At 35.1% G+C, this 24,253-nt stretch overlaps 2 protein-coding genes across 17 annotated transcripts in view; both read right to left on the bottom strand.

Annotated features, from left to right (window-relative positions):
- Nucleotides 1-888: 888 nt before the first annotated feature.
- On the bottom strand, nt 889-11,667 carry ABHD10 (abhydrolase domain containing 10, depalmitoylase). Its single transcript, XM_079101513.1, has 5 exons — nt 10,916-11,667; nt 8,470-8,653; nt 5,791-5,902; nt 5,284-5,421; nt 889-1,548 (listed from the first exon to the last, which is right to left on the bottom strand). Exons 1-5 carry the CDS (start codon nt 11,109-11,111, stop codon nt 1,213-1,215), a joined length of 966 nt encoding a protein of 321 aa, XP_078957639.1. The 5' UTR covers nt 11,112-11,667; the 3' UTR covers nt 889-1,212.
- A 1,667-nt stretch (nt 11,668-13,334) lies between these two features.
- PHLDB2 (pleckstrin homology like domain family B member 2) overlaps nt 13,335-24,253 on the bottom strand; it is a 196,487-nt gene continuing 185,568 nt past the window's right edge. For all 16 annotated transcript variants that reach the window (XM_079101422.1, XM_079101412.1, XM_079101420.1 and 13 more), the window contains 5 exons: nt 23,353-23,443; nt 22,294-22,440; nt 20,324-20,543; nt 16,358-16,443; nt 13,335-15,730 (listed from right to left, as the gene is read on the bottom strand). In XM_079101422.1, coding sequence (XP_078957548.1) covers nt 15,590-15,730; nt 16,358-16,443; nt 20,324-20,543; nt 22,294-22,440; nt 23,353-23,443 — 685 coding nt within the window. In that variant the 3' untranslated portion in view covers nt 13,335-15,589. The remainder of the gene's footprint in view (nt 15,731-16,357; nt 16,444-20,323; nt 20,544-22,293; nt 22,441-23,352; nt 23,444-24,253) is intronic.

Here is a 24,253-nt window from a genome sequence, read left to right as displayed (position 1 = left end):
TTCTGGACTTCCAAGTGTTCAGTACAAATCAAATTTTGTACAGTGTAGGCAGAGTGAACTGTTTCAATCAGGTCTGAGAATGGTGGAAATTGAAATTCAAGTTCCCAGATGACAGCCATGGGCCAACCTTCTAAAGCAGGTCTCTAGAGATAGTAAGTCTGATCAAACACTTCTACACAGCAATTTTATCCCAACCCTTTTTCTGCAATGCTTATAAATACTGTTTCTTAAAAATGTCTTTTGAATCAGTTTACTATCTTCTGGCCGCCTCATTAATGAGTTAAATAAGTCTTTAACACATGCTCATTTTAAATATGAGTCATGTTGTCAACTTCATAAAACTTTTACTTTGAAAGAAATAACCCAAGCAGGTTAAAGTAAAGTCCAGTCAAAATTAATAGCTAAAGACTACCAACTTAATAATATCAAGGCTGACTACTGAAAAAGTTTTACTTATTAAAAAACCCTTTATACTTGCATTTCATATTCTTTTCCTGACTCGCTACACTTCAGAAATCACTTGGCTATTTGTACTTAGGGCACAAATTAATAAAAAGTATTTCTGCAAGTAGGCAATAGAAAAAGATCAATTTTCTCTTTAGTTTTATTATTCATAATATTAAAATGCTTCATCAAGATGAATTTCCCATTTAAATATATGACATGTAGTCAAAATTTACAAATATGTTTTTCATATCATTGTGAGTACTGTGAGCTGTAAACCTTTAAAAGATTAAAACCTTAATTTTAAGTTCAAATATGACATTCTTATTTTTGAACTTTCTTATGCTTTAGACATTTCAAGTTTATTTCAATAAACATCTTCCTATCTCTTGTGAACTGCATTTTAAAATCAGAATTTTACAAATTTCCATTTATAAAAGTAGCAAACAGAAGCCAAAATATTTTTTATTAATAATAGAACATAAGAACTAGCAAGGCTAACATGCACAAGTAAAATATCTCTTGAATAAAAAATAAGAAATATTTTAATGGACAAAAAGATTGAAGGAAGGAGAAATTTTTCTAAACAGCAGCCAGTACTTCTATCATTATATGTTATTTGTGCAAAGACATCATTAAATAAATACTTTTCTGATATTTACAAAATAGAGGTAAGAGGGAAAAACCTACAGTATCAGGGTCTTTGATTTGCTGTGTCTCAATCTTCTGAATAATTTACATACCTATTAAAAATGTGATTCTAGTGAACTACGTTGAAAGCTTATCAATCAAGTCATCAATAGTGTAAACAATAAGTTGAATGTCCGCTTTTTCCCTCATCCTATGATCACTATGTTTTCGGAGGATAACATCTACATCTTTGCTGATTACTCGGTCAGCAACCTGCATGGATGTGTGCCAAGGTACAATTTCATCCTTCATGCCATGGAGCAATCTTATAGGGCAGGTCACAGGAATTGGACTATGTAACAAGCAGTGGTGTTCTGCTTCCTTAATTAAACTGTACTGAACATGATAAACTCCATCCTCATGGTATTTTGATGGCATGGACCACACGCCTTTTATCTCCACTTCCTTTTTTACCTAATGGGAAAAACGAGGAAAATAAAAGCATGTAAGTAACATTAACACATGCAATAGGCTTTGTCTCAGGAAAGCAGTCCTTGTATAAAAGGACCAAAATATAACAGAAATAATTATTAAAAATTAATACTATGAGCAAGGTACTGTAATAGGTACTTTACACATATTATCTCATAATCGTGATAGTAATTCTGCCTTCATTCCAGATTTATAAAAGTGGATATTAAGGTTTAGAGAAATTAAAAATCATGTTCGGAGTTCAAAGTAAGTGACTGTTATGACTCTGAATCAAGTTTAGATTAATCTAACTTTATCATACTGCTTCTTAAATCAGGTTTGCTTCACTCCAACTGAAAAGGGAAATAAAGAGAGTGAAAAGTACAATAATTTCTAGAAATCAGTCCAAGAATGCACTTATATTTATATAAAATTAGAACTTAGAATAAAAGTTGTTTAGATTTCAAAATTGTAAAATGAAAAGAAACCATTAGAAGTATGTAGAATGGGTATGGGGTATGGGAAGAATTCAGCATGGAATTAAAAATGAAAAATAAGATGTCAATGATTATGGAACAACCATGCACATGCTCATGCAATTTTAGGCTGAAGGTAAAATGTATAGCTTTTACTTTTCAGCATACTAGAAACGAGAAAATAAATGTTTTGAATAACATAGGAGTCTTCCAAATACTTCCTTAAAAACTGAAAAATCTTTTCTACATTTTATTCCCTTAATATGAAATATTTCATGTCCCATACTCCTTTTGAGAATTCCCAATTTTGAGATTATAATTTCTCAGTTTTTTAAATTAAAAATTAGAATTTTCAATGAATAATATATTCATTATAGAAAGCATAGCAAATAAAAACAAGTACATTGAAAAAAAATCACTATCCATAATCCTGCCTCACAGAAATAACAATCATTTACATTCTGGCTTTCAAGATTTTTCTTTATGTGTTTGGTTTTTATATATGTAATACATAAACTACATTATCTATTATGTATCCACATATAATTTTCTATACTGGCTTATTTATACAATATGTATATTCCTGGGCTTTTCAAAATTCTATAATTTTTAAAGGCTGTAGAATAGTCTACTATGATCAACTTAAGATAATTAGCTTGACCAGCCCCATATTGTTACTCACTGAATATCTTTGAGAGAAAAGATTTGTACATATCTGAAAGTTGTGCTTCTCAGTATGTCTCCAAATGGTTTTAAATTAATGAAAATTCTATAAGATACAAAATGTATGAATCTATATTAAAATCATGGGTTTTCTGTAGTAAAACAACATGTAAACCAAATGTTTAGAGGAAAAATGACATTCAGTTATCTTCAAGCAAGATTGTTCATGAATTTGTACATTTCAGTAATTAAAACTTAGTTCCATTGTTTATTTGCTGAAATCGAAGGTAGGTTAATTATCAAGATACTGAATTAATAATATTTACATTAAGCATCCCTGATCCCCAACTATGTTTGTTATCTGCCATTGAATTAAATTCACATAGTTCATTTGAAGAACAAAGTTAACTTTATAAAATGTTTCATGTCCCAAACTCTCAAAAACAAAAAGTTCAGAAATAGCAAAAATAGTATTAGCTAAAGAAAATATTCAATATATATAATTTTCACACCAAGAAATTATTATCAAGGCAATGTGATTTTTAGAATCTTAGATTCCAAACAGCTATGCATCCTGTCTGAAGAGGAGATGATGATTAGTCAGTTATGAGGGAGGTCAAGTTCCATGGCAAACAAAGAGAAATGGTGTGCTTAATATTCCCAAGGTTTTAAAGGATATAATTCTCTCCTGCTCCCTTGACATTGTTATGGCTAGCTATTTGTGTGAAGAGAGAGGTTCCAGTATCCCTGCTCTTTCCTTTTACATGATTTTAAGTTAAGAACCACTTACTAATTAGATCTAGGATTAGCAAATATAGGCCTTCATCTGCATACTAGAGGTCTTTTCAATCATTAGGAACTATACACCCCATCTTCATGCAGAGTGATGTAGATACAATGTACAAAAGCAAACTTACACAGATCTTTTCATATGTACTTAAAAAATTAATGCCTTTTAAAAGTAAAAAGGCTTTTAACTCCTTTTCACTCTGCCACATCTCTGAGATAATTTCCTACCTTGAGAACTGTATTACTGAGTGAAGTGGATGGAGTCAAGGGTAGGAAAAGCATTAGGACTGAGCAACTTTGTACAAGTAAAAAACAAAGTCAAAATATTTCAGAAATAAGAGGTAAGTGCAAGGAAGACCAGCTTTGTATTTTCAACCCTGATAGGAAATAACATGCAAATTCTGATTATACAGACAATGCTATTGCTTAAGAAACTGAGAACAACATGAACTAAGAACAAATTTAGAACAGATAATATACAGCACAATGTACAAACAGAGAAAACAACATGTATCCCATTTGTTTACAATAAAAAAAAAATATACAGCACAGATTTCAATGCAGAACTTGAGGTTAAAGTCAATGACATTCTACTATTCAACACTACATACTTTATTTTCTTCTTTTAGTTCCTTCCTTCCTCCTGTTCCTAAATTCCCACAGCAGTGGTTCTCAAACTTTACTCTGCTGGTCTGTTAAAACAGATTACTAGATCCACATCCTCAATTTCTAATTCAAGGTAAAGCTCAAGCTCAAGAATTTGCTTTCCTAACAAAGTTCTGAGGTGATGATAATCAGCTAGACTGGAGATTTGTACTTTTAAAACCACTGCTCTAGGCTGTTTTTCATTCATTAATTTCTGTGCCTCAGACCTGCCAGAACCTTAGTCCCACAAGGTGAAATTTAGGTCTCTAGGAAAAAGAACCCCAGGAGAATTCAATTAATTACAAAACAAATGAAACTATACAAAAATAAGCATCTACTACTCACTATTTTTTAATTGTTGCAGAGAAGTGATATGCTTAAACATATGGCCAAGAACAGAGTGTAAGAAATTAGCTGTCTTGCCAATTATTTCAGAAACCTCTTTTCTATCATGATCTGCTGATAATAGCAAAAAGCACCTCCACCCCCACAAGAATTTGGAGTATAAGAAGAGTGCAACTAAGTAACTAGTTCAGAATGAAATATTTTATCTGTGAGCACTGACTGGCTGATGTCTGCTGTCTGGAGGACCTGAGGCTGCTTTCGGGCTAAAAACAATTTTTAAATTGTTCAGTTCAGTCTAAAACAGTAGTGGGAATAGGTAATACTGCCCAGATGCCACAAAGTAAAAATAGGAGGCACAAAAGTAGATCATGCTATGTGATCCAAACACATAAATGGGCTTAATAAAGGAAGTCTTCCTACTTAATGAGACCCTGTATCAAAATAAAATATAATAAAAAAAGAGTTGGGGATGTGGTTCAGTGTTAATACACAATGTGTCCCTGGGTTCAATTTCTGGTACAAAAAAAAAAAAAAAAGAAAGAAAGAAAAAGAAAGTCTCTTAAAAAAGAAATCACAAAGTATGATTTTATTATTAACGTGGCTCAAATATTTGGGAGAATGATTTAAAGGAACTGTGAAGGAAACCTTAAGCAAGAGACCAAACAAACTTGATAAAGAGACTATACAAAAAAGCGCTAAGATAAAAGATGTGCCAGCATAATGTCAAGTGACAGATGATACATAAACATTCAAAAAAAAAAAAAGTGGAAGAATGACAGGAGGTACACCTTTGGGGTTGCTGAAGTGACCTGTGACTTACCTCAACAGGAAGCTGATTAAACTGTGTCACTAGACCATCTGCAGCTGTAGCTACACCAATAAGAGCCATGACCTTGTCTGGCCGAGCAATTGCAGCATGAAGCATAAGCCATCCACCAAGGCTAGATCCAACTAGTATCTAAAAATAAAATTTTGTTACCATTTTAAAGAGGAATGTTTATAAGAAAAGTGAGTAGTTTAATAGAAATGTATGTACTTTTGTCTTCTATATTTATAAAGCTTCCAGACTTTTAATAATTGGCACAAAGTAAAATTCAATTATAATTAACAGTAAAACAGACAAAATTTTGAAAATAAAATTTGTACAATGAAAAGTAAATTGCTTACTTTTTATTAGAAAGTAAAAATGATGGAACAATTTTAAATCAAAATTGTTCATAAAACTTATTGTTAAACTTAAAAAATATTAAAGTTTTGTATCTAAGAAAATAGCTTGAATATCATGAGGCTATAGTCTATAGTTATTATAGTTAATAAAAACAGTCACCTGTGGTCCTTCAGCTAATTCATCAATTATAGAAAGAACATCTTTTCTCCATTTCCCCACTGTACATTCTTCTAATTTACCATCTGATTCTCCAACTCCTGAGTAATCGAATCTGAAAAAAGGAAAATATATATTTATACATAAATGCTTACATATCTCTCTATATATTTGCTTAAGTTTGAAGAAAGATAGTACATTCCTTGTTATTAAAATACCAAAAATAAAGTAAAAAATCAGAGTCAATATATATTTTAGCAATTTGTATTGGCTTAACCCTTAAAATCTTCCACTTCCAATCACTTTCTTATCTGCTCCACTGTTATCAGCTGGCCCAAGTCATTATTATCTCTCAAATGAATTAATAAAAAGCGTTCTCATAAATCCTCTTGTTTCTATTTTTCACTTGCATTTTCTATTCTCCACATAGTAGTCAGAGTGACCATTTTTAAACAAATACATGTCTTACATAAACCCTCCAAAGGTTTTCTATAATCTTCAATAAAACCCGAAGTCCTTACCATATTTTGGACCCTGACCAACTCTCTAATCTCATCTCTTACTGTTCTTTTTCCCTCCCTCCCAACTCTATTCTTCCTTCCTTTAGTGAATACAAAGAACAACATCCACTTTCCTGCCACAGCAGCTTTTTTCTCTACATGGTATATTCTCTCTCCAGATATCCACTGCGTTGCTCTCTCACTTCATTCAGGTCTTTGATTCTAATATTACACCCCCAGGAAAACTTTCTCTGGCTGTTCAATCATTAAAACAGTGTTTCTTTCATCCTGTTTCCTTTTTGGGGTTTTTTTTTTTTCATAGCACTTATTACTTCTTGACAGTAAGACACTTGATAATTTATTTGTGGCCTGTCTCCCATACCCATTTGTACCATTTCTTATTTAATAAACTAATCACTCATCATTTAAGATCTAAACTTTATAGTGAAAATTATAACAAAAGTGAATTGAGAAATTGGAAAAAATTTCTTATAGTAAACTAAAATGCAATCTATACTTAATAGTGATTACACTGTAATAAATTTTGATAAGGGCAAATAAAAAGGAACCCGATCAAATTAAAAATTATAAGGAGTGGGCTATACTTTATAAAGGTATACTATATATAATATCTGAATTGCAGAAAATTCACATTATGTCTTATAGAGAGAAAGGAACAGGTCATAGCTCTCATAGGCTCAGGTGAAATTCAAGAATCAGTAAAAAGGTGATCTGTTAATTCAGATTTGGGTGGGGGGTCAAGAAACAGTAATAGCAATATTTCTAATATGATATTCTGCTCAGGGTAGCCTCCCTCCCTGGATAGAACTTCCTTCTTATCTAAATCTTAATTATTCTTCAGAGCTCCTTTATGAGGTCTTTTCTATCCACTTCAATCCTCAGTTTCCTTTCTCTCACCTTAAGCAATTAAGTTAATGCTCTTTTGACAACTGCATTCTGATGAGTATTTTTGTCTCATTTCTTATCTGTATTGTCTCCACCCTGACTAAAAGAATCTTAAGGACAAGAATAATGTTTTATAATTCTTATATTATTCAGCACCCAGTATAATGCTAGAGACTACTTAAAAAAAAAAAAAACTTGCCTTCAGACTAATGATTAAGCCAGAAGAGATTTTAAAGAGTTCTGACCATGAAAATGAAATAGTTCCGATAATTTGATTGAGGAGAAAAAGTCTAAATCCATATAATTGACATAATTTCTGCTAATAGGTCAAACAGCTAATGTCTAGCTATATTTTATACAAATACTGAATATTAGTGAAATTACTCTAAAAACTTGGGTGAATAGATTTTTATGCAGACAGTACTAAAAAAAACTCAGAAACTATATTTAATTTAACCTACTTTTTTTTTATTATAAAATTTGGCAGTGTTTACTGACAGACTTGTTTGTCACCATTGTTGACAGAATTTACTATAGAACCCATAATTCTTGAATTCCAGGCTAATACTCTTGACTAAACCATACTCTCTGCTATTCAATTAGATGATAAATGACTATTATAAATAAACCTGACAACAAAGTGAATAAATTATTTTACTAATTGTTGGTATGAAAAATTAGGAAATGTAAAATTAATCTTTAGTTGAACACCACATATCCTTATAATGCTCAAAAATATTAAGATTACAGGAGTGAAGAAAAAGAGAAAATTCAGCAATTATGTGAGTCATAAAATACTAATTTTACAATACTTTGAAGTACATAAATTACTTTAAGATACTTTGTGTTTATGTGTGTGGTGCTGGAGATTTAACATATGGGTTCACACTGAAGTACACTAAACACACTTTTGCAACTTAGCTACATCCTTGCACTAAATACATATTTTTGAAGGCAGTAAACAGTGGTCAAATAAATCCTTATGTCTCAAAGGGAAAAATACAATAAAATTACAAGAGATTACAAGAAAGTCAAGTAGTATATCTGTTTTTGTTATATATTCTTTTTACCAGTATTGTCAGTTAACACAGACCTTTAAAAAATGTCTTTTAAAGGTTGCTTTTACAGTGACCCTAAATCACAATATGAAAGTTTACAGACGATTAAAATAAATTAATCTAGAAAAGTACTGGCATTTACTTCAGCTGGTTACAGAATTAATTCTCCACCGCCATGCTAAATGGTAGCAATATTCTCTGAAATGTGTTGTTCCTACCTTATACAGGCGTGACCTAGAGATTTGCAAAACTCCTCAATCGCCAATGCTTTTGTACCATTCATATTAGAAAGATAGCCAGGGATGAAGATAACTCCTGGACTTTTGCCTTTTAGTCTCTTATAAGCCAGTTTTGGGAGGTCTGGTCGATTAAGGAAAGAGACCGATGTCTTTTGTCTGCAAACTAAACAAAGTACACAAAACATAAAATCATAATTTCCAAATACAGTTTTTTGAAAATCATATATATAAAACCTTAACTTTCTTAACTCATTGATATTAAATACTATTTCATTTAGATAGGGGGAAAAAGACTAAATTAACAAGTACTAAATTAATTAGTCATGGCATGAGATTTTTGTTTTAAAACGGTCAAAACCAATAACTTCTTTGGGCAAGGCCCAATCTTCCAAATTACACAATGAAGTAGAAATTACAAGGCAATAAAAGACAGACACATCAGAAAACATTTTCCTGTTGCTCTTACATGATCTATCCTCAACAGTATTGAAGAACATTCAGATTTAACTACACTAGTAGTTAAAGCCCTCCCTTGGAAGATTTTTTTCTTCTTTTTAATTGTCTGAGGAGTTTCAGATCCTCTGCTCTTTGAGAAATTGTTTCAAAGGGGAAGTGTTGCACTCCTTTTATTAATGACCCCATTCACCCATCCCACCCCAAAATCAAAGGCCATGGTAACAGATGGTTATAATTTTGTATTGGTTGCAAGAGATTCAAGGAGCAGTTCCTTCACAAATAACCTTGAATTACAAATGTTTTTAGAAAAAGATTTCTCATAGGACTCTACAATAACTTTGTTTTATTTGTGTTGGTTTGGCTTTTCATGAATGATACACACACATATTAGGGTAATTTAAATAGAGCAGCACAAATGGTAAACCTTACAAAGCTAGTTCATTTCACTTTTTTGCGGGGGGGTGCTGGGGATCAAACCCAGGGCCGTATGCTTACAAAGCAAGCACTCTACCGACTGAGCTATCTCCCCAGCCCCCCATTTCACTTTTTAAAAAAATGTTTTCACTAGAATAAATCAGTATTTGATTTTAAAAAGTCAAAGGATACTGTATTTAGCACACACAGACAGACAGACACACACACCCCTCATTTTCTTCCTTCAAAGCCATTACATTTGTGTACTTCCTTATGGTGTTTTTTTCTGGATTAGCCAATTTCTTTTATATTAAATGGAGCCTTCCTCCAGTTTCTTGTGGCTAGTGAAAACCTCTCAGTTCTTTTCATATGTGCTGTGAAAATTTCCTCCATTTTGAATTTGTTATGTTTATTTTTAAAAACTTATTTGAAGGCTTTAATGCTCTCCCTTTTACATGTAAACCTGTTTCAAAGTTTCAAGGTATAGAGAAATACGCCCAATTTAAAACCTGTGGTGAAAAACCGGTCAGTTGTTTGGTCAGCAAATTGTATCAACAATTATCATTTTCCATCTCCTCAGTTAAGCACTCAAAAAACTCATCTTCCAGTTATTACATCCCAACCAAGAATTTCCTTGAGACAAATTTATTTAACGTGAACATATTCTTAACATTATATCCATAAATCATGTTTGTACCATAAGGATTAGCTGAAAGCTTGGTATATAAATGCTCAGTGAATATTTGCTAAACAGGAGAGTGTTTTACGCTTAATGACAGACATACTATACTTGGCTTGTACTTAACACGTATTTTTGGTTGTGTACAATTAAATTGACTATATGAGTTTAACTTATTAAATTAGAAACAAAAGGTCTCTACAGTGACCAATTAATTACTATCCCAGGTACCAAGCATCTGACAGCTACATGACAAGGGTGTGTAAAGGATATAATTCAAAAAGACTGCGTGCATGTGTATATGTGGGGTGTGTGTGTGTGTGTGTGTGTGTGTGTGTGTGAGGTACTCTGATTTTTGGTCCAAAAACTTGTTTCTTTTGTAAATATTATAGCTCCTTCACTGAGTGGGAGCATCAAGAAAACAACATGAGAAAATTAGGATTAAAGAGGGGCAGTTACACTTTTAAAAAGAACATGCCTCGTATTTTAAGTTTCAAGTCATGGGAGGGCAGGTTTAGGCATTTTAAAGCGTAAAGCCCCCAAAGCTAGTAATAACCAAGTGCATTAAATGCACATCTTAATTTTTCCTGTTGCTGATGTTTATTGCAGAAAAAGCAAGCAAGCAGAGGGCAGGAGCACCTTAAACTGCAGAGGGTGAAACGCCAGCGAGGACCCGGCCTTCCAAGATTACCCCAGGGCCCCAGCAGAAATCGCCTCACAGCCTTCACCAGAAATGTACAAACTGCCTAGACCTGGAGTGCTAAGAAAAAAGGTAATGCGCTTTTGAATGGAGCGCCAAAAATGCATTGCACAGGAAATGACCGAACGCCAAGGGTTCCAAAGAACGCAGCTTACTCCCGCCTTTCGGACACTAACCTGGGAGCCACCGAGGCGCCCGCTGGGGCTTCCTTGGAAGTAAGGCGCTGAGGCCACGGTGTGGGCCAAAGGAGACGGCTGCCCAGCCCCAGCTCCGACAGGGTACCCAGGCAGCCACAGCAGCCAAGCCCGCACCCGCCATCTTCCCAGCTGTCCGTGCGTTCAGCCCCGTTCTACATGGACGTGCATCACGCATCGTTCCCAGAGTGCGCCTGCGCAGCTCCCTGGAAGGCGGAACTTGCTAAACCCTGCTGCTCAGCAGTTTCTTAGTCAGAAGAGCGCGCATGCGTAGAGCATTCGTCGTAGTTAACCTTCTTACTACTGAACTGTTTCTTCTCTTAGGGGACATTTGCCTGTAACGGTTTGGAGTACTTTGAGTGAAGCTGCCTTCTCAGCTGCTGCTGAAAGCTTGGAGAGGAACTATATCCAGCGTTCCTAGATAGGAAACCCTGTCATCGTCCTGAGGACCCTTGGGAGCGGAAACAAAAGACTTGCTGCAGCCCAAGTTCCCATGACACTTATAACCTCTGCCGCAAACGCTTCCCAGATGAGACCTTAATTCTGATGTTCAAATCTCTGTTGTGAAATCAGACATCTTCTGGTTCCTTGCCCATTTTCATTGCATAGTTTTGTTCTACTTTTTCATGTGTCTGATGCTCAATTATCCTGACCACTGCTTCTTGGGATGTGGACAAATGGCTTCCGCAGATTAAATCATCTAAATGGAAGAATAGAACTGAGAAGAGTAAATAAATTTTAATAGAATATTTTGTAATCCAGGAGTAGAAGGGAATTTTTTAAACATTTTTTTAGATGTTGATAGACCTATTATTATTATTATAATTATTATTATTATTCACTTATTTATGTGATGCTGAGAATCGAATCTGGTGCCTCAAACATGCTAGGCAAGCGCTCTACCACTGAGCCAAAACCCCATAAGCCAATCTCAAAAAGCCAAAGGACGAATGATATCACTAATAAGTGGAGGATGACACATAATGGGGGGGAGGGAAGGGTTAGTGTTAGGGTTAGAGTTAGGGTTAGGGAGGAGGGCAAGTATGGAGTAAGGAACTACTGTATAGAGGGTAAAGAGGGGTGGGAGGGGTGGGGGGAAGGGAAAAAATAACAGAATGAATCAAACAACATTACTCTATGTAAATTTATGATTACACAAATGGTATGCCTTTACGCCATGTACAAACAGAGAAACAACATGTATCCCATTTGTTTACAATAAAAAAAAAAAAACCCAGCCCCTAGAAGGGAATTTTTAAATCAATATTTGAAACCCCCAATTACACAGAAAAATACATTTGATTGTATATGAATTTAAACATTTTTAATGGCAAAAGATACATTAAGTCCAACGAGAACCTAGGAAAAAACCAGACTTTACAGCATAGATACATCGATTCTATTCAGCTTACTCTTAGAAATAAGAAAAACGATTTCAATAAACTGACCAACAGCTATAAATAGGCAGTTTAATTAAATAAACATGATAACTAATTGAAAAATGTGAATTTAAAAAATTACATGTCATTTTTTCCACCCATCAGATTGACAGAAATTAAAAAGGGCAAATATTTGGCAAAGATGCTGGAAACTTATCATTTATGTATGGTTGCTGGGAGGGTGAAATGCTAAAATCTTGTCAAGTAATGTGGCCATATTTATTTCAATTTAAGATATGCATTATTTTCAATGCGCTTTGACCCAGTGCCCTCCCATTTGTGAGTACCTTATTGAAAACAAGCAAACACAAGTCCATTACGATGCATGTTATCTGCTACAGCACCATTCTTAGAGAAGACAAGAAAAAAATATGGACAATAGAAAAATAGTTGGATAAATAGTTGTATAAACTCTGATACCCTTCAAAGTAATTCTTGAGGGCCTCAAGTATCAACCAGTAACACCTTCTCTAAGATTTGTCTGCTTAAAAATTACTGTGGCTGGTGTAATACTTTGGGTGAAACCACTTGACTATTTGTTATAAATTTTGGAGCAATGACTGGTACCAGAGTTAAAGGCAAAGGCTGGATATAGTAAATCCAGCATGTCTTTGGAGTCTTAAGAACAGACTGGAAAAGTTGGATAAATAGAGACTGAATAGATCTCTTTCTTAAAGGTGTAATGTCTCTAAAATAGGAAGGACATAGACTAAGGACTTAACTTCAGAACATACTCCACAAGATGTTCAGCTATTTTGCCATTTTTCCATTAGGTCTGTTGTAGAATACACAGGGACTGAATCACAAAGGTGATACCCAAGGAATGTCACTTCACCATCCCTAGTATTTTAACAAGAAATCACTTCTCCTTTTAGTTTTTGGATAATTGCAAATGTTCAATGATTCCTCTTCCTTCTTTCCCCTTTCTTTTTTCAGGTCTTCTGGCATTATGTGTGTAGCAAAATAGTGGCGATCATCATAGTGGGAAGAATGCTGCACAACAAAAGCAAACCCATGAATCATTTTCTTTATCCATTCCTAACCTAGAAATTTAGGAACATTTGTGGCTTATGACAAGTATAAATACTTTTACTGACAATGAGGGCTTGAAGTTGACCAACTTGTTTTCATTCTGGTCATCTACTGTCAATGTTGCCTTCATTAAGAGACAAAGGAGTGAAAGAACATATTGCTGAGGGCAGTTTCTCTTTCAGAAATCTGCTATCTTAGTTTAGAGAGAGAAATGAAATCCCCATCAAGTAAAACCTCAAAGCTTTCCTTCACATTTGCATTTTTTTCTTGTTGGATAGAAAGATGAGTAAACATGGCCCTTGCAATCCACAGTTATCACTGCATCAGTGCAAAAAGACAATATGTCAGATTTTTTTCAAGTTTTATCTCATTTCGTAAGCAACAGCAATGTGGCCGGAGATCCTTCTATTTACTTGTTAAACTAAAAACCATAATGTTGGCACACAACAATCTATATATGAATTCTAATATGATTTTTGCTGATTAATCTACCTCCCATCATGTTACAGATGGGTAACTTCTTAATGAGAGAGGAGTTTACTTTCAAATGTGAAATCAGGTCAACATTTTAATCCACACTCAATATATTTAACACACATATTTTCATGCAAATTGATTAGAATACCCTTACAATCCTATGGAGATAGTACAGTACAGAAAAATTATGTCTTTATATTAACCAACAAAATCTTAGCAATTGCATTTCATTCTCTTAGACCATTAATGAGTTTAGAGGTGATCTCTGCAAAATCCGATTTTAAAAATATCTTCTACAATCATGATTTTTGTCCTTCATTGTTCAAGTAAAATCCTGTGTTATCCAGTTGCAGTCTTATTATTGGCAACATGTATATATGTATACAAAGTACATTGCAAAATTAAAAAAAAAATTGTACCCAATCAGGCCTGACAGATTTTATAGACACTTCTAAACTAATCATTTCCCCTTTGTAAGTAACATCATTATTTTCTACTTTTATTTATTTGCCATGTTTGGGAAAGAGTACATTCATACTTACAAACAAATAAAACATGAAAAATAGGATAAATGGCATCCGAAAAACCATTATAAAAGAGACTTGCCTGAAGTCATTTCATTCAACAAAAATTAATTTAACTCTAAAAAACAAAGGCTAATTGAAAATACATAATAAACTATTGTACAGAATGTTAAGTGAACTTTGCCTTTTTATAGAACTACACCATTTCTGTAAATAGGTATTTTAATTATTCTGTTCTTTGGCAAAAACAGAGCTATGGTTTCAGAGTTAAGTCATGAGAACAGCAGTTAGCAGATGTGCTCCATAACAAAGAGGAATCCAACAATCTAAAGAAAATGCACTACTGGTTGCCTTTATCCTCAGCATGGGGAATGGAGAAATCTTCAGCAAAATAAGCTCCTAACACCAAATGTTCTCTTTATTTAAAATTGTCCAATGTGAGAGAACATCTGTCATCTACAGTGACTTTTTTTTTTTTTTTTTTAAACACACAGCTATATTTTTTCTCTTTTTACAGTAAGTGGTTTACTATATATGTTCGGTAGCTTATGCTGGTGGTGACATTGCAAAGTCAATTTCCTGGGCACTTGATGGCATCAAAATATCATTTTAAAATATAGAGTCACACTAAGTGCAGTTTATTACTTGAAACTACTATTGCTAAACAGAAATCACGCCAAGTCTTTGGTTTTGGTGCAGTACTTAAAAATTAAGGCAAAATGCTTAAAACACATTCTCCTCCAAGCCCTTATTTGCTTGTATTGATAAAATGCTATTTTTAAAAAGTCAGTTGATTACCAATAATGTCAATGGCAATGATTTGGATGCTAAACTAATTCTATATTTTCAAGTACATATATATACAGACATTTTGTAAACTGTTAGTTCATTTCACCAAAACCAACAATTGATAAAAAAGTTTATATGAAATGTTCATATGTGATGCTATTTATCAAAATAGTGTTTCTCATAGGAGCTTCAATTCTTTTGTTATGTATGATCAAACTTTGAATTAAAGCCTCTTCTTTCTTTTTATAAAAGACTTCTCAATATGAAAAGAGTTCTGAGCGTGTACAGTCACAGAGAGGGGGTCGATCGGGTCTTTCCATCTGGGATTGAATATGGCTTCATTCTTGTAAGGGATTATTGCAGTCTGCCCTGAAGTGGACGGTTGCTTCCATTCACTACAGCAAGAAGTGAGTGTACCCTTCCGCCCCGGTAACTATCACATCCATCCAGATCCGCATGGCTTCCGGTGATGGGGCCACCATGTAATAGATTCTGTCATGTGTCTTGACGCTAAAGGTGAGTAATGGATTAGGACTCTAAAATTCCAAAAGTGAAAAGAATGTCAAACAAGCATCTTGAAGTTAGAACAATAAACACAAAGACATATGTGAGGGGTTCTTGCTCTTTAAATGTTCCTTATAGAAATATATATAGGCATTACTTTCCATTAACCATAACTCCCATGCCCACCCCCAGTGCCTTTCTCAAGATTGACTATCTTTCTGATCTTTCTGCATATGAAATTAGCACAGCCAATTTTCCTAGTGGCTAATTTGTAAAGCATGGTACCTAGCTGATAAAAAGGTTCTTCATAAGTGGTGGTTGATATTCTTAGCTCTATTAAGATCTTACTAAATTATCATTCCCCTCATAACTATACAGTAGCTTCTTTTCATAACACTTGCAGGGTCATCTTGCCGGGTCTCCCAAACTAGTGTGTCCAGAATGTTTCCTCAATTTATCAAGACTTGTTTCCCTTTACTTGACTTATTCCTACTTATTAAGTAGGAAATGTCTTACTTATTTCAACGTTAGTTTTCCAGAACATTAGATCATATCTATTTGTTATGCTGGAAAAAGTAAGTTGCTTAAAATCTAAAAATATATTTTCCCTAAATTAATTATGCATTCAAATTGTATGAATTTAGAAAACTAATTCTTACCTTATTAGCATTCTTAAGGTGATCATAATATACTTCTTCAATGGCTTGAAAGTATATTACTCCTTTTAATTTAGCTTCATGCTTATCTGCAAAGGTAAATGAGTATTAGTAGTACTTTATCACAACTGATGGGCAGGAAAACTTGTAAATTCATTATAATTATCATCACTTACATATTACCTAGCATTTGAATTATCTAAGATTAATTCAGATAACCTGGGATAGTGCGTTAAGCCTGTTATTTATCAAGGAAAAATAGTAAGAACAACAACCACCACCAAAACCCATGAAATTTCCAGCTCCAAGTCAAGGATATTAAAGACTTGGTCCGAAGCTCTTTAGCAAATTAGCGGTCAAAAGACAACCAGAACTATTGACTATCAGATGAGCACACAAAGCAGAAACATTGTTGGAACCCATACAAAATATTTCCCCACATTTTCCAAGACCATCTTCATAATGGAAATATTAATATGCAGATTTGTTATACTGAAAATTTTGTTTTTATTTATAATTTAAATAATATTCTACTTATATTTCTTTATCAAACTTGTCCAACATGTTTAAATTTCCCCCCATTTTGAACGGAGCTTCCCATCGATAATTTACTTTCTTTTCAATGCAGCATTTTCTGACTTGTTTCCAAAGATTTCATTAGATTTAACCATAAAAACAAAACATAAAACAACAACAACAAAAAAACTCCAATGAACAGCACCACTCCGAGATTTACTAAGTTCTTTAAATATTTTATAATTTGAACTCTACAGTAAAGATCACTATGCATGTGAGAATATTAAAAACATGGGTCAGGAGGCAATGAAATAGACTGTCACACCCAGTTGGTGGCAGTGCAATTGAGACAGCCCCTTTGGATGGCAATTGGTAAAACAAATACAATTAAAAATGCTAAAAATCCTCTTACTCAGTAATTTCACTTGAAAAATTTATTGAATAACATCTACTTTGTATGGCGCTCTAGCTGCAAGAGATCTACTTGAGATTTAATAAGGTACTGATTTAATTATAGGCCAGCCATACAATGGAATCTATACAGCCACTAAAACCACTGCGGTCTACGTGTATATGCGGACAGGAAAGCACTCTTGACATACTTTTATGTGAAATAGGGCATGAACAAAGTGAATATTTTGTTTCCAAACTGTACAGAAGAAAAAAGAATCTATATACATAATGAAGCATATAAAAAGGACAGGGGCTGTGGTTGTTACTCAGTGGTAGAATGCTTGCCTAGCAGGTTAGATCTTCAGCACAACATCAAAAAAATAAATAAGGTACCATGTCTGTATACAACTAAAAATATTTTTAAAAAAACAAAGACAGAAAATCTGAAAGATTTTCCCATCTCTGATGAGAGATTTACTTTCCTTATATAGATTTTATTTTATTTTGAATATTGTTTTACTAAATCAATGTCTCTTTTTCCCAAAAGCAATAAAAAACTCATCTGAAAAAAATAGTGGCCCAGAGAAATTCCCCAGAAAATAAACTTAATATATTTAATTACAATTAACCTAGAACTTCTCTTATTTCAACATGGACTATTTTTTGTGTGTGTGTTTTGCTCTTCCTTGGGAAATACTATTTTAATAAATACCCGTGTTCAGTAGGTTTCAAGCAGTTTGAATGAAAGAGGTCAGTGTGTCCCTCAAATATTTATTGGAAAGGATCTTGCAATAATCCATGGGAATACAGTGATACCTTATTTTCTCAAAACAGATACAAAATAAAATCTGGAGATAAAAGTACATCTTGTCAATATTTCAAGTAGACAGAAAACTAAGGAATGAAACTTATGTTTGTAGGGCACTTCATCTGTGAGAAAGCCCTGTACCAAACAGAAGCCTCTCAACCACATTGAGAGCTAAGATCAATGGTGCTGCTGAACCGGGTCAAGCTAATGCTGTTTATTCTGTCTCTCTGAACAGCACTATTCCCTCAATTTACAGACATCTTTTCTGTGCTTCAGCTTTCTTCCCAGATTCTCCTAGAGTTCCCAGTTGAAGTACAGGAGGCCAAGACACAGTCAAGGTCATGAACAAGGGAAAGGGCTGGAATTTCAGCTTTCAGCCCTCACACTTGCAGCTCCTCCAGGCATGCAAGGCCATGCAGGGACAAGCTGAAGGGTATGACTCCTATGCTTTCAGGTTCAGCCCAGGTGGCCATCTGTGGGACTAGATGAGAATGATCTAGGCCTGTGCTTGTTGGTGCTTGGGAAGGGGACCTTGTAGGGGTGTGAGTGTGGTTGGGAGTGGACAAAGCTGATGGTGATGGCTAGGAACAGAGCCAACTGAGCAGTATTTGTCCCACTAGGTCTCACTGGTTAGTTAGATCATACGTAAGTATTAGAAAGCTGATGAAATAGTATTTTACCTGTTATATGTATTAGCATTCTGGGTAGTCTTTCATATACCAGAAAGCTTTGGATATTAAAAACAAAAGCAAACAAATAAACAAATAAAATGAAAACCAATCACCAAAAGTTTCAATTTGGAATGTTGCATTTACATGGGTCAGAAGGATTCAAGTTTGAGAAGGTGGCCTGGGTGCTGAGCCAGTGACCTGGCTGATCAATGAAAGAATTAAATGAAAAGGCTGACAGAGCAGAGGATCATGGAAGAGGAAAACTTTGAAGTTTTTCTAATGAGGTTATCTGTAGGGACAAGCATGCTGCAAAATTTTGTATGTGCATTTTCGCCAACACGAGGTGGGATTTCTTATTAAATAGGCATCTTTTCTATTCCACTAACTGAAAAGAGCGGCTCTGGATTTTTATAAAACCCAAGGTTGGAAAGGCCTGGAGAGATAAAGCAGGGACCTGTCACGGACAGGCCATTTGCTTCAGCTGCTGACTTCTGAAGTAGCTGGATCCCACCCAGAGAGCCCCTCACTGAAAGGCACGCATCCCTGCACGTTCCCACCCCAATTCTAGAGCTCTCTGACCAGTGTGTCCTTCACTTTACAGGCACCTGGGTTTTCATGCCCCTTCTTACATACAGTAACCTGAACTCACTGGATGGCTTAGATGTCCCAACAGTAGTTTTACATTTTTTTTTTTTTTATTTGAGATAGGGCCTTGCTGAATTGCTGAGGCTGTCCTCAAACTTGTGTTCCTCTTGCCTCAGCCTCCCAAGGCACTGGGATCACAGGTATGCACCTCTGGTGACCAGCTAGTTTACATGTTTACACTGATACAATTTATAACGATTCCTGGAGATGCTCATAATTGCTGATGCTGTCACTCCAAAGCATAACATTTGGCATGATACCCCTCCTCCTCAGCAGCTGGAAAGAGAGTAGAGCTAGACTTTTGCTAATAATGGACATATTTCACATATGATCTGAGTAATAAGAGGCTTCTAATAAGTAGGCCAGTTATACTAATATTTTTGTATTTATATAAGATTCAGTAGGGTACATTTCTCATAATCCAGCATGTAAGAGTTCAAAAATGTTTTAGAGATTTACTTATTCACTAGTTTGCAAAGGAGCTTTACTCTCTGTACTTAACAGATCATACTAGTTTGTAAACATTAGTTGAATGACTGTCAGCTAAGGCTGCCTAATTGTGTTAAATAAAATATGTGGCAATAAATAAATAAATAAGAAGAAAAATTTTTTTTCTGGCCTTGTGGTTTAAAGGACAATATTTTAATGTTAAAACATAAATCCCACTTAATATGTTTGGGTTGCAGTTAATTGCAGAACTACAATGGACTGATTCACACTTTAAAACAATTTTTTTATTATTTGTAGAAAGGAGATTCATACCACATTGCTGTACAATCTAAATATAAAAATACAGTACGTCTACAAAGCTAATGTTGTCATTACTCTTATTACTTACCAACCTATCTTCAGTAGTTAGCCTTCAATTCTGAATCTCAATTGCCTTTCCTCTTTAACAGATTTGAATATATCATTTCAAATTTTTTTATCACCCACCTGCATAATAAGAAAATGTTCTCTTATTCCGATCAAAAACAAACCAACGTTTTTTCCAAGTTTTAATTTTTCCACCCATTTTGATGAGGAATCCTCGACAGGTCTTCTCTGTGATGGATACATGATAACAGGTGTCAATATTGTGGCCAGCAGTCTCTACATGGCTCCGCAAATCAAAGTCTTCCTTCCGGACAGGTAGATATCGTGTCAAAGGACGAGCCTGGAAAAGAGCAAAACTCACTGCATGCTAAGCATTTGTGTCATTAGGTTACAGATGTTTAGAAACTAAGTGAAAGTCTGTTTTAAAATGCACATATAATTATGAGAGCTTATGATAAAATGCTTATCACTTGGAGACTGAATGATGGATATTATTTGGAGTAGCATGCTACTACATGGAGAAGGCAGGTAAACTCAGACCAATAGATTCTATTCCTTGAGGTAGGCAGATTGGAGAATGGAAAAAGGTCATTTGTTTTAGCTTAAAAGAGGTACTTAGTTCCTAACAAACACAGGGAAATGAAGCACGAAGCTCTCTGGGTTGTTCCCTGCAAATGAAGATTCCTCCATGGGAAGATATCCAGGAGTTCTCCCTGCCACAACTTAGCAATAGTTCTCCTTAAGTAATCCCAGTGTGGCATGACTGGTTGAACACTATTTAGTAAGAACGACCTCAAGAGATCTTCCTAAATTATAAATGTTGGCTTATCTACACCTGAAGAGACATTGGAGGAAAAAAATGTATGTTTTGAAAAGTGAAGCTAAAATAATGTTAGAAGTAGAATCAAAGCTGGACCTAAAGTAAGAGCTGTCCATGATCACAGGTCAAAGGGAGGGATTTAGATGTTTTTCATTGTACTAATGATTAGCGCAAAGGCTCATCTAACCAAGGGAGCACATATGACCATGGATAATATTTCAGAAATGGTGTTCTATTTTACCCTGTTAAATAACCCCACCCCTCTGCCCTGGGGAGATGATGTAATCATATACTTGCAGGCAAAACTTATAATCAGGATTAAAATAGAATTGTGATTTTTTTTGTTTGTTTGTTTTGGCTTTGGATACTAAATAGGCATGAATGACCTTCACTGCAAATCAGAATTTGGCAGAGGTAGGGTAAAATGAAATAAACAAGTTTTTACTTTTTATTTTCTTCAGTAGTTTGCCTTCAATTCTGTGGTACTGGACTGTGGTCATGTGTCACAGATTACACACAGAACTTTAAAGATAGTCTCCAACTGGTGTACTATAAAACTGCCAATAACAAGAAAGAATAAGGGAAATGATGGGTTTTGCCTTTTAATTTACTAGGTAAATGTGCAACTCTGATACATTGGTTCCAACTTTAAATTACATTAACACCTAACAAAATTTTATTTTGTCTTCAGAAAATACACATTATATAAGTGGTTATAGTGACAAAAAGAGAGATAGCAAATTAATGTTGACAAAGACAAGGAATTAAAATGGGTGGTTTTCCCAAATTCTGCTTGAGTTTGTAATCATGTGCACATGTGCTGCCCTAGTGTGGCAAGGGGACACATGTGATAATAGTGTGGAACACCACCAAGAAACTGGGCAGGTAGCACTATCCTAAGGTAACCCTTCTTTTCCTCTATGAAAGTTCTGTGTGGGTGTTGTATTTGCTTTCAGTGGCTAATGCAGTGGCATCTTTCAAAGCTGTTCAAAAACATATTCTTCTAAATGTATTCCAGAGAATGGGTAGAAGACAAAGTCCTCTCCCATCTATATGTCCCATGGAAGTAAAATGTCATATGGTTAGTAGTTCCCTAGAGGTTTTGAAATAAAATCACGTTTTGCCCACTCATGGGCACCTTTCATCTGATCATGCTCTCCAGCGCTCAGGAGAGGGGTGAAGGAAGGGCACCCCACACTGTTTGGCTGTCTTCTAGGGAATGACCACCAGGGGGCAACCCATGCTTATTCATTCAGATTGACCGACTAACCTGTGCCCTTTGTTTCTCCCTTATTTTCACTTCCTTTTCTATTAACTTCTGCCTCTGGCTAGTTTCTTCCTGCAGTCGTTTTTCTAGGAGTTCTCGGCGTCGTTTTTCTTCTTCCAGAGCTCGCTTTTTGGCTTCCATTTCTCGTTCCTAAATATCATTATGCAAAACAATGATTATTTTAAGACATACTGGTTATACTTGGATGGTTCCAACAAATAAAACAAAAATTCTCATCAGATAATTTTTGGTTTGTATTTTATTCTCTTAAAAATGTATGACCTAGGTTAACATAACCCATAATCACTTCGGGCACAGCTTTCAGATTCATACACAGAAATGCAATTATTAATGAACAAATCTTGATCTTAGGTGAAAACCCAGCTTGTCACTATATGCAGTCCTTGCATATCCATGACCATAGCTCTCCCATCTTTAATAAAAAGTCTCATAAACTGTCACCCAACACTAGTGGCGGGGTTTAGCTTTTATTTGGAAGGCTGTATTCTAATTGAAGGTCATGGTTCCTTCCAATTCCTGTTGTTGCTCCATAGCTTCCTGGCTGAAGGTCGCAGAGGAAGCACATAGGGAAGTTAAAAAGGAAAGGAGGTGCCCTCAGGGCAGGATGCAGAGGCTTTTGGGGGGATTCCTAAGGAAGTTCGGGTTCTGACTTGAAATACAATCACAATGCCTTGGGATTTTTAATATTACAACCATGCAGTTAGCACAAGTGAGAATGCATCGAGATAGGACATTCTTCTCTGTTCCTTGGGAAAGGCACCAAGTGTCCATCCAAGGGAAAACACACTACAAAGCATCCATTTCAGTTTATGCCAACACTCTATGTATTTCAAGTTATGGGAAATTGCAGTGCAGTAAGAGCCTTAGAAATCAACCCTCTAACACCTTTAGATTTGAGATAAGAAAGGAGGCTGAGAATGCTGAGTGACTTTTCCAAGAACACAGCCCTTATTAAGGCTCTTCAAGGAGTACTTCCTGAATATAAAGTTCCCTGTTCCAATTACCACACCACTGACTCTAGAACGCAGGTATCACACTTACCCTGGATTCAAGCAGCCGTGTCTTTTCTGCATGAGCCTGTTTCAACAGCCTCTCCATTTCTTCTATTCTGGCAATATTTGAAGTGCTGGCACTGAATGAAACACAGAAGCCTTTTAAGAATATTGGTTCAGACTCATAAGTCTCTCAAACACACACACACACACACACACACACACAAAGGGTCAAGGGAGGTGCATGACAAAACCCAAGCATATACGACTTAAAGGATGTTACTTACAAGTCATTGTTCTGAAGAGGCAAATCAATTCAGCTCTGAAAATTATAGGTAACACCGACTTACCTCAGTTTAGGAGATAAAACTAGGCAAGCAAAATAATGCCAATGCAAACTGCTTTGCTCATAAATAATAAACCAAAGCCAAATCTTGCCAGGTGTGACTTCAAAACATATCTTTCAAAGTCTAAAAAGGATAGCTTGTGGAAGACCCTGTCACTGGTTTAATGATTCAGATGTCCAACCAACAAGACTATCACCTAAGTTCCACACAAATGACACCTAATACTTGAGGTCACTTTATTCAGTGCGGAATATGTGTTCCAGTTGCTTTTTGTTGTGTCTTTCTACCTGTGGATGTGTTTCTTCTTAAATGATGATGCCAATTAAAATATGACTTCCAAAGATGCAGCAGCTGGGTGGTGGCCAGTTTCGTGAACACTGACCTACACAGTGTACAAACGAAGGAACCACACAAAAGGATTCAGGAGGTTCGAAAGAAATACATCTTGGAAGAGTCGTCCACGCGAGCAAGGAAAGGAAAACATTACAGAGGGAATGCTGCAAGAATAGTTCAGGGAACTCAAAGAAAAGGAAAGATTGGAAATGTTTAACACGAGACACAACATTTTATTTTCACTTGTTTACATTTTACTTGACTCTCCTG

The sequence above is a fragment of the Sciurus vulgaris genome (assembly GCF_902686455.1).
Source record: "Sciurus vulgaris genome assembly, chromosome: 10".
NCBI lineage: Eukaryota > Metazoa > Chordata > Mammalia > Rodentia > Sciuridae > Sciurus > Sciurus vulgaris.
Note: the sequence above shows the minus strand (reverse complement) of the source record. Positions and strands in the feature narration are given on the sequence as shown.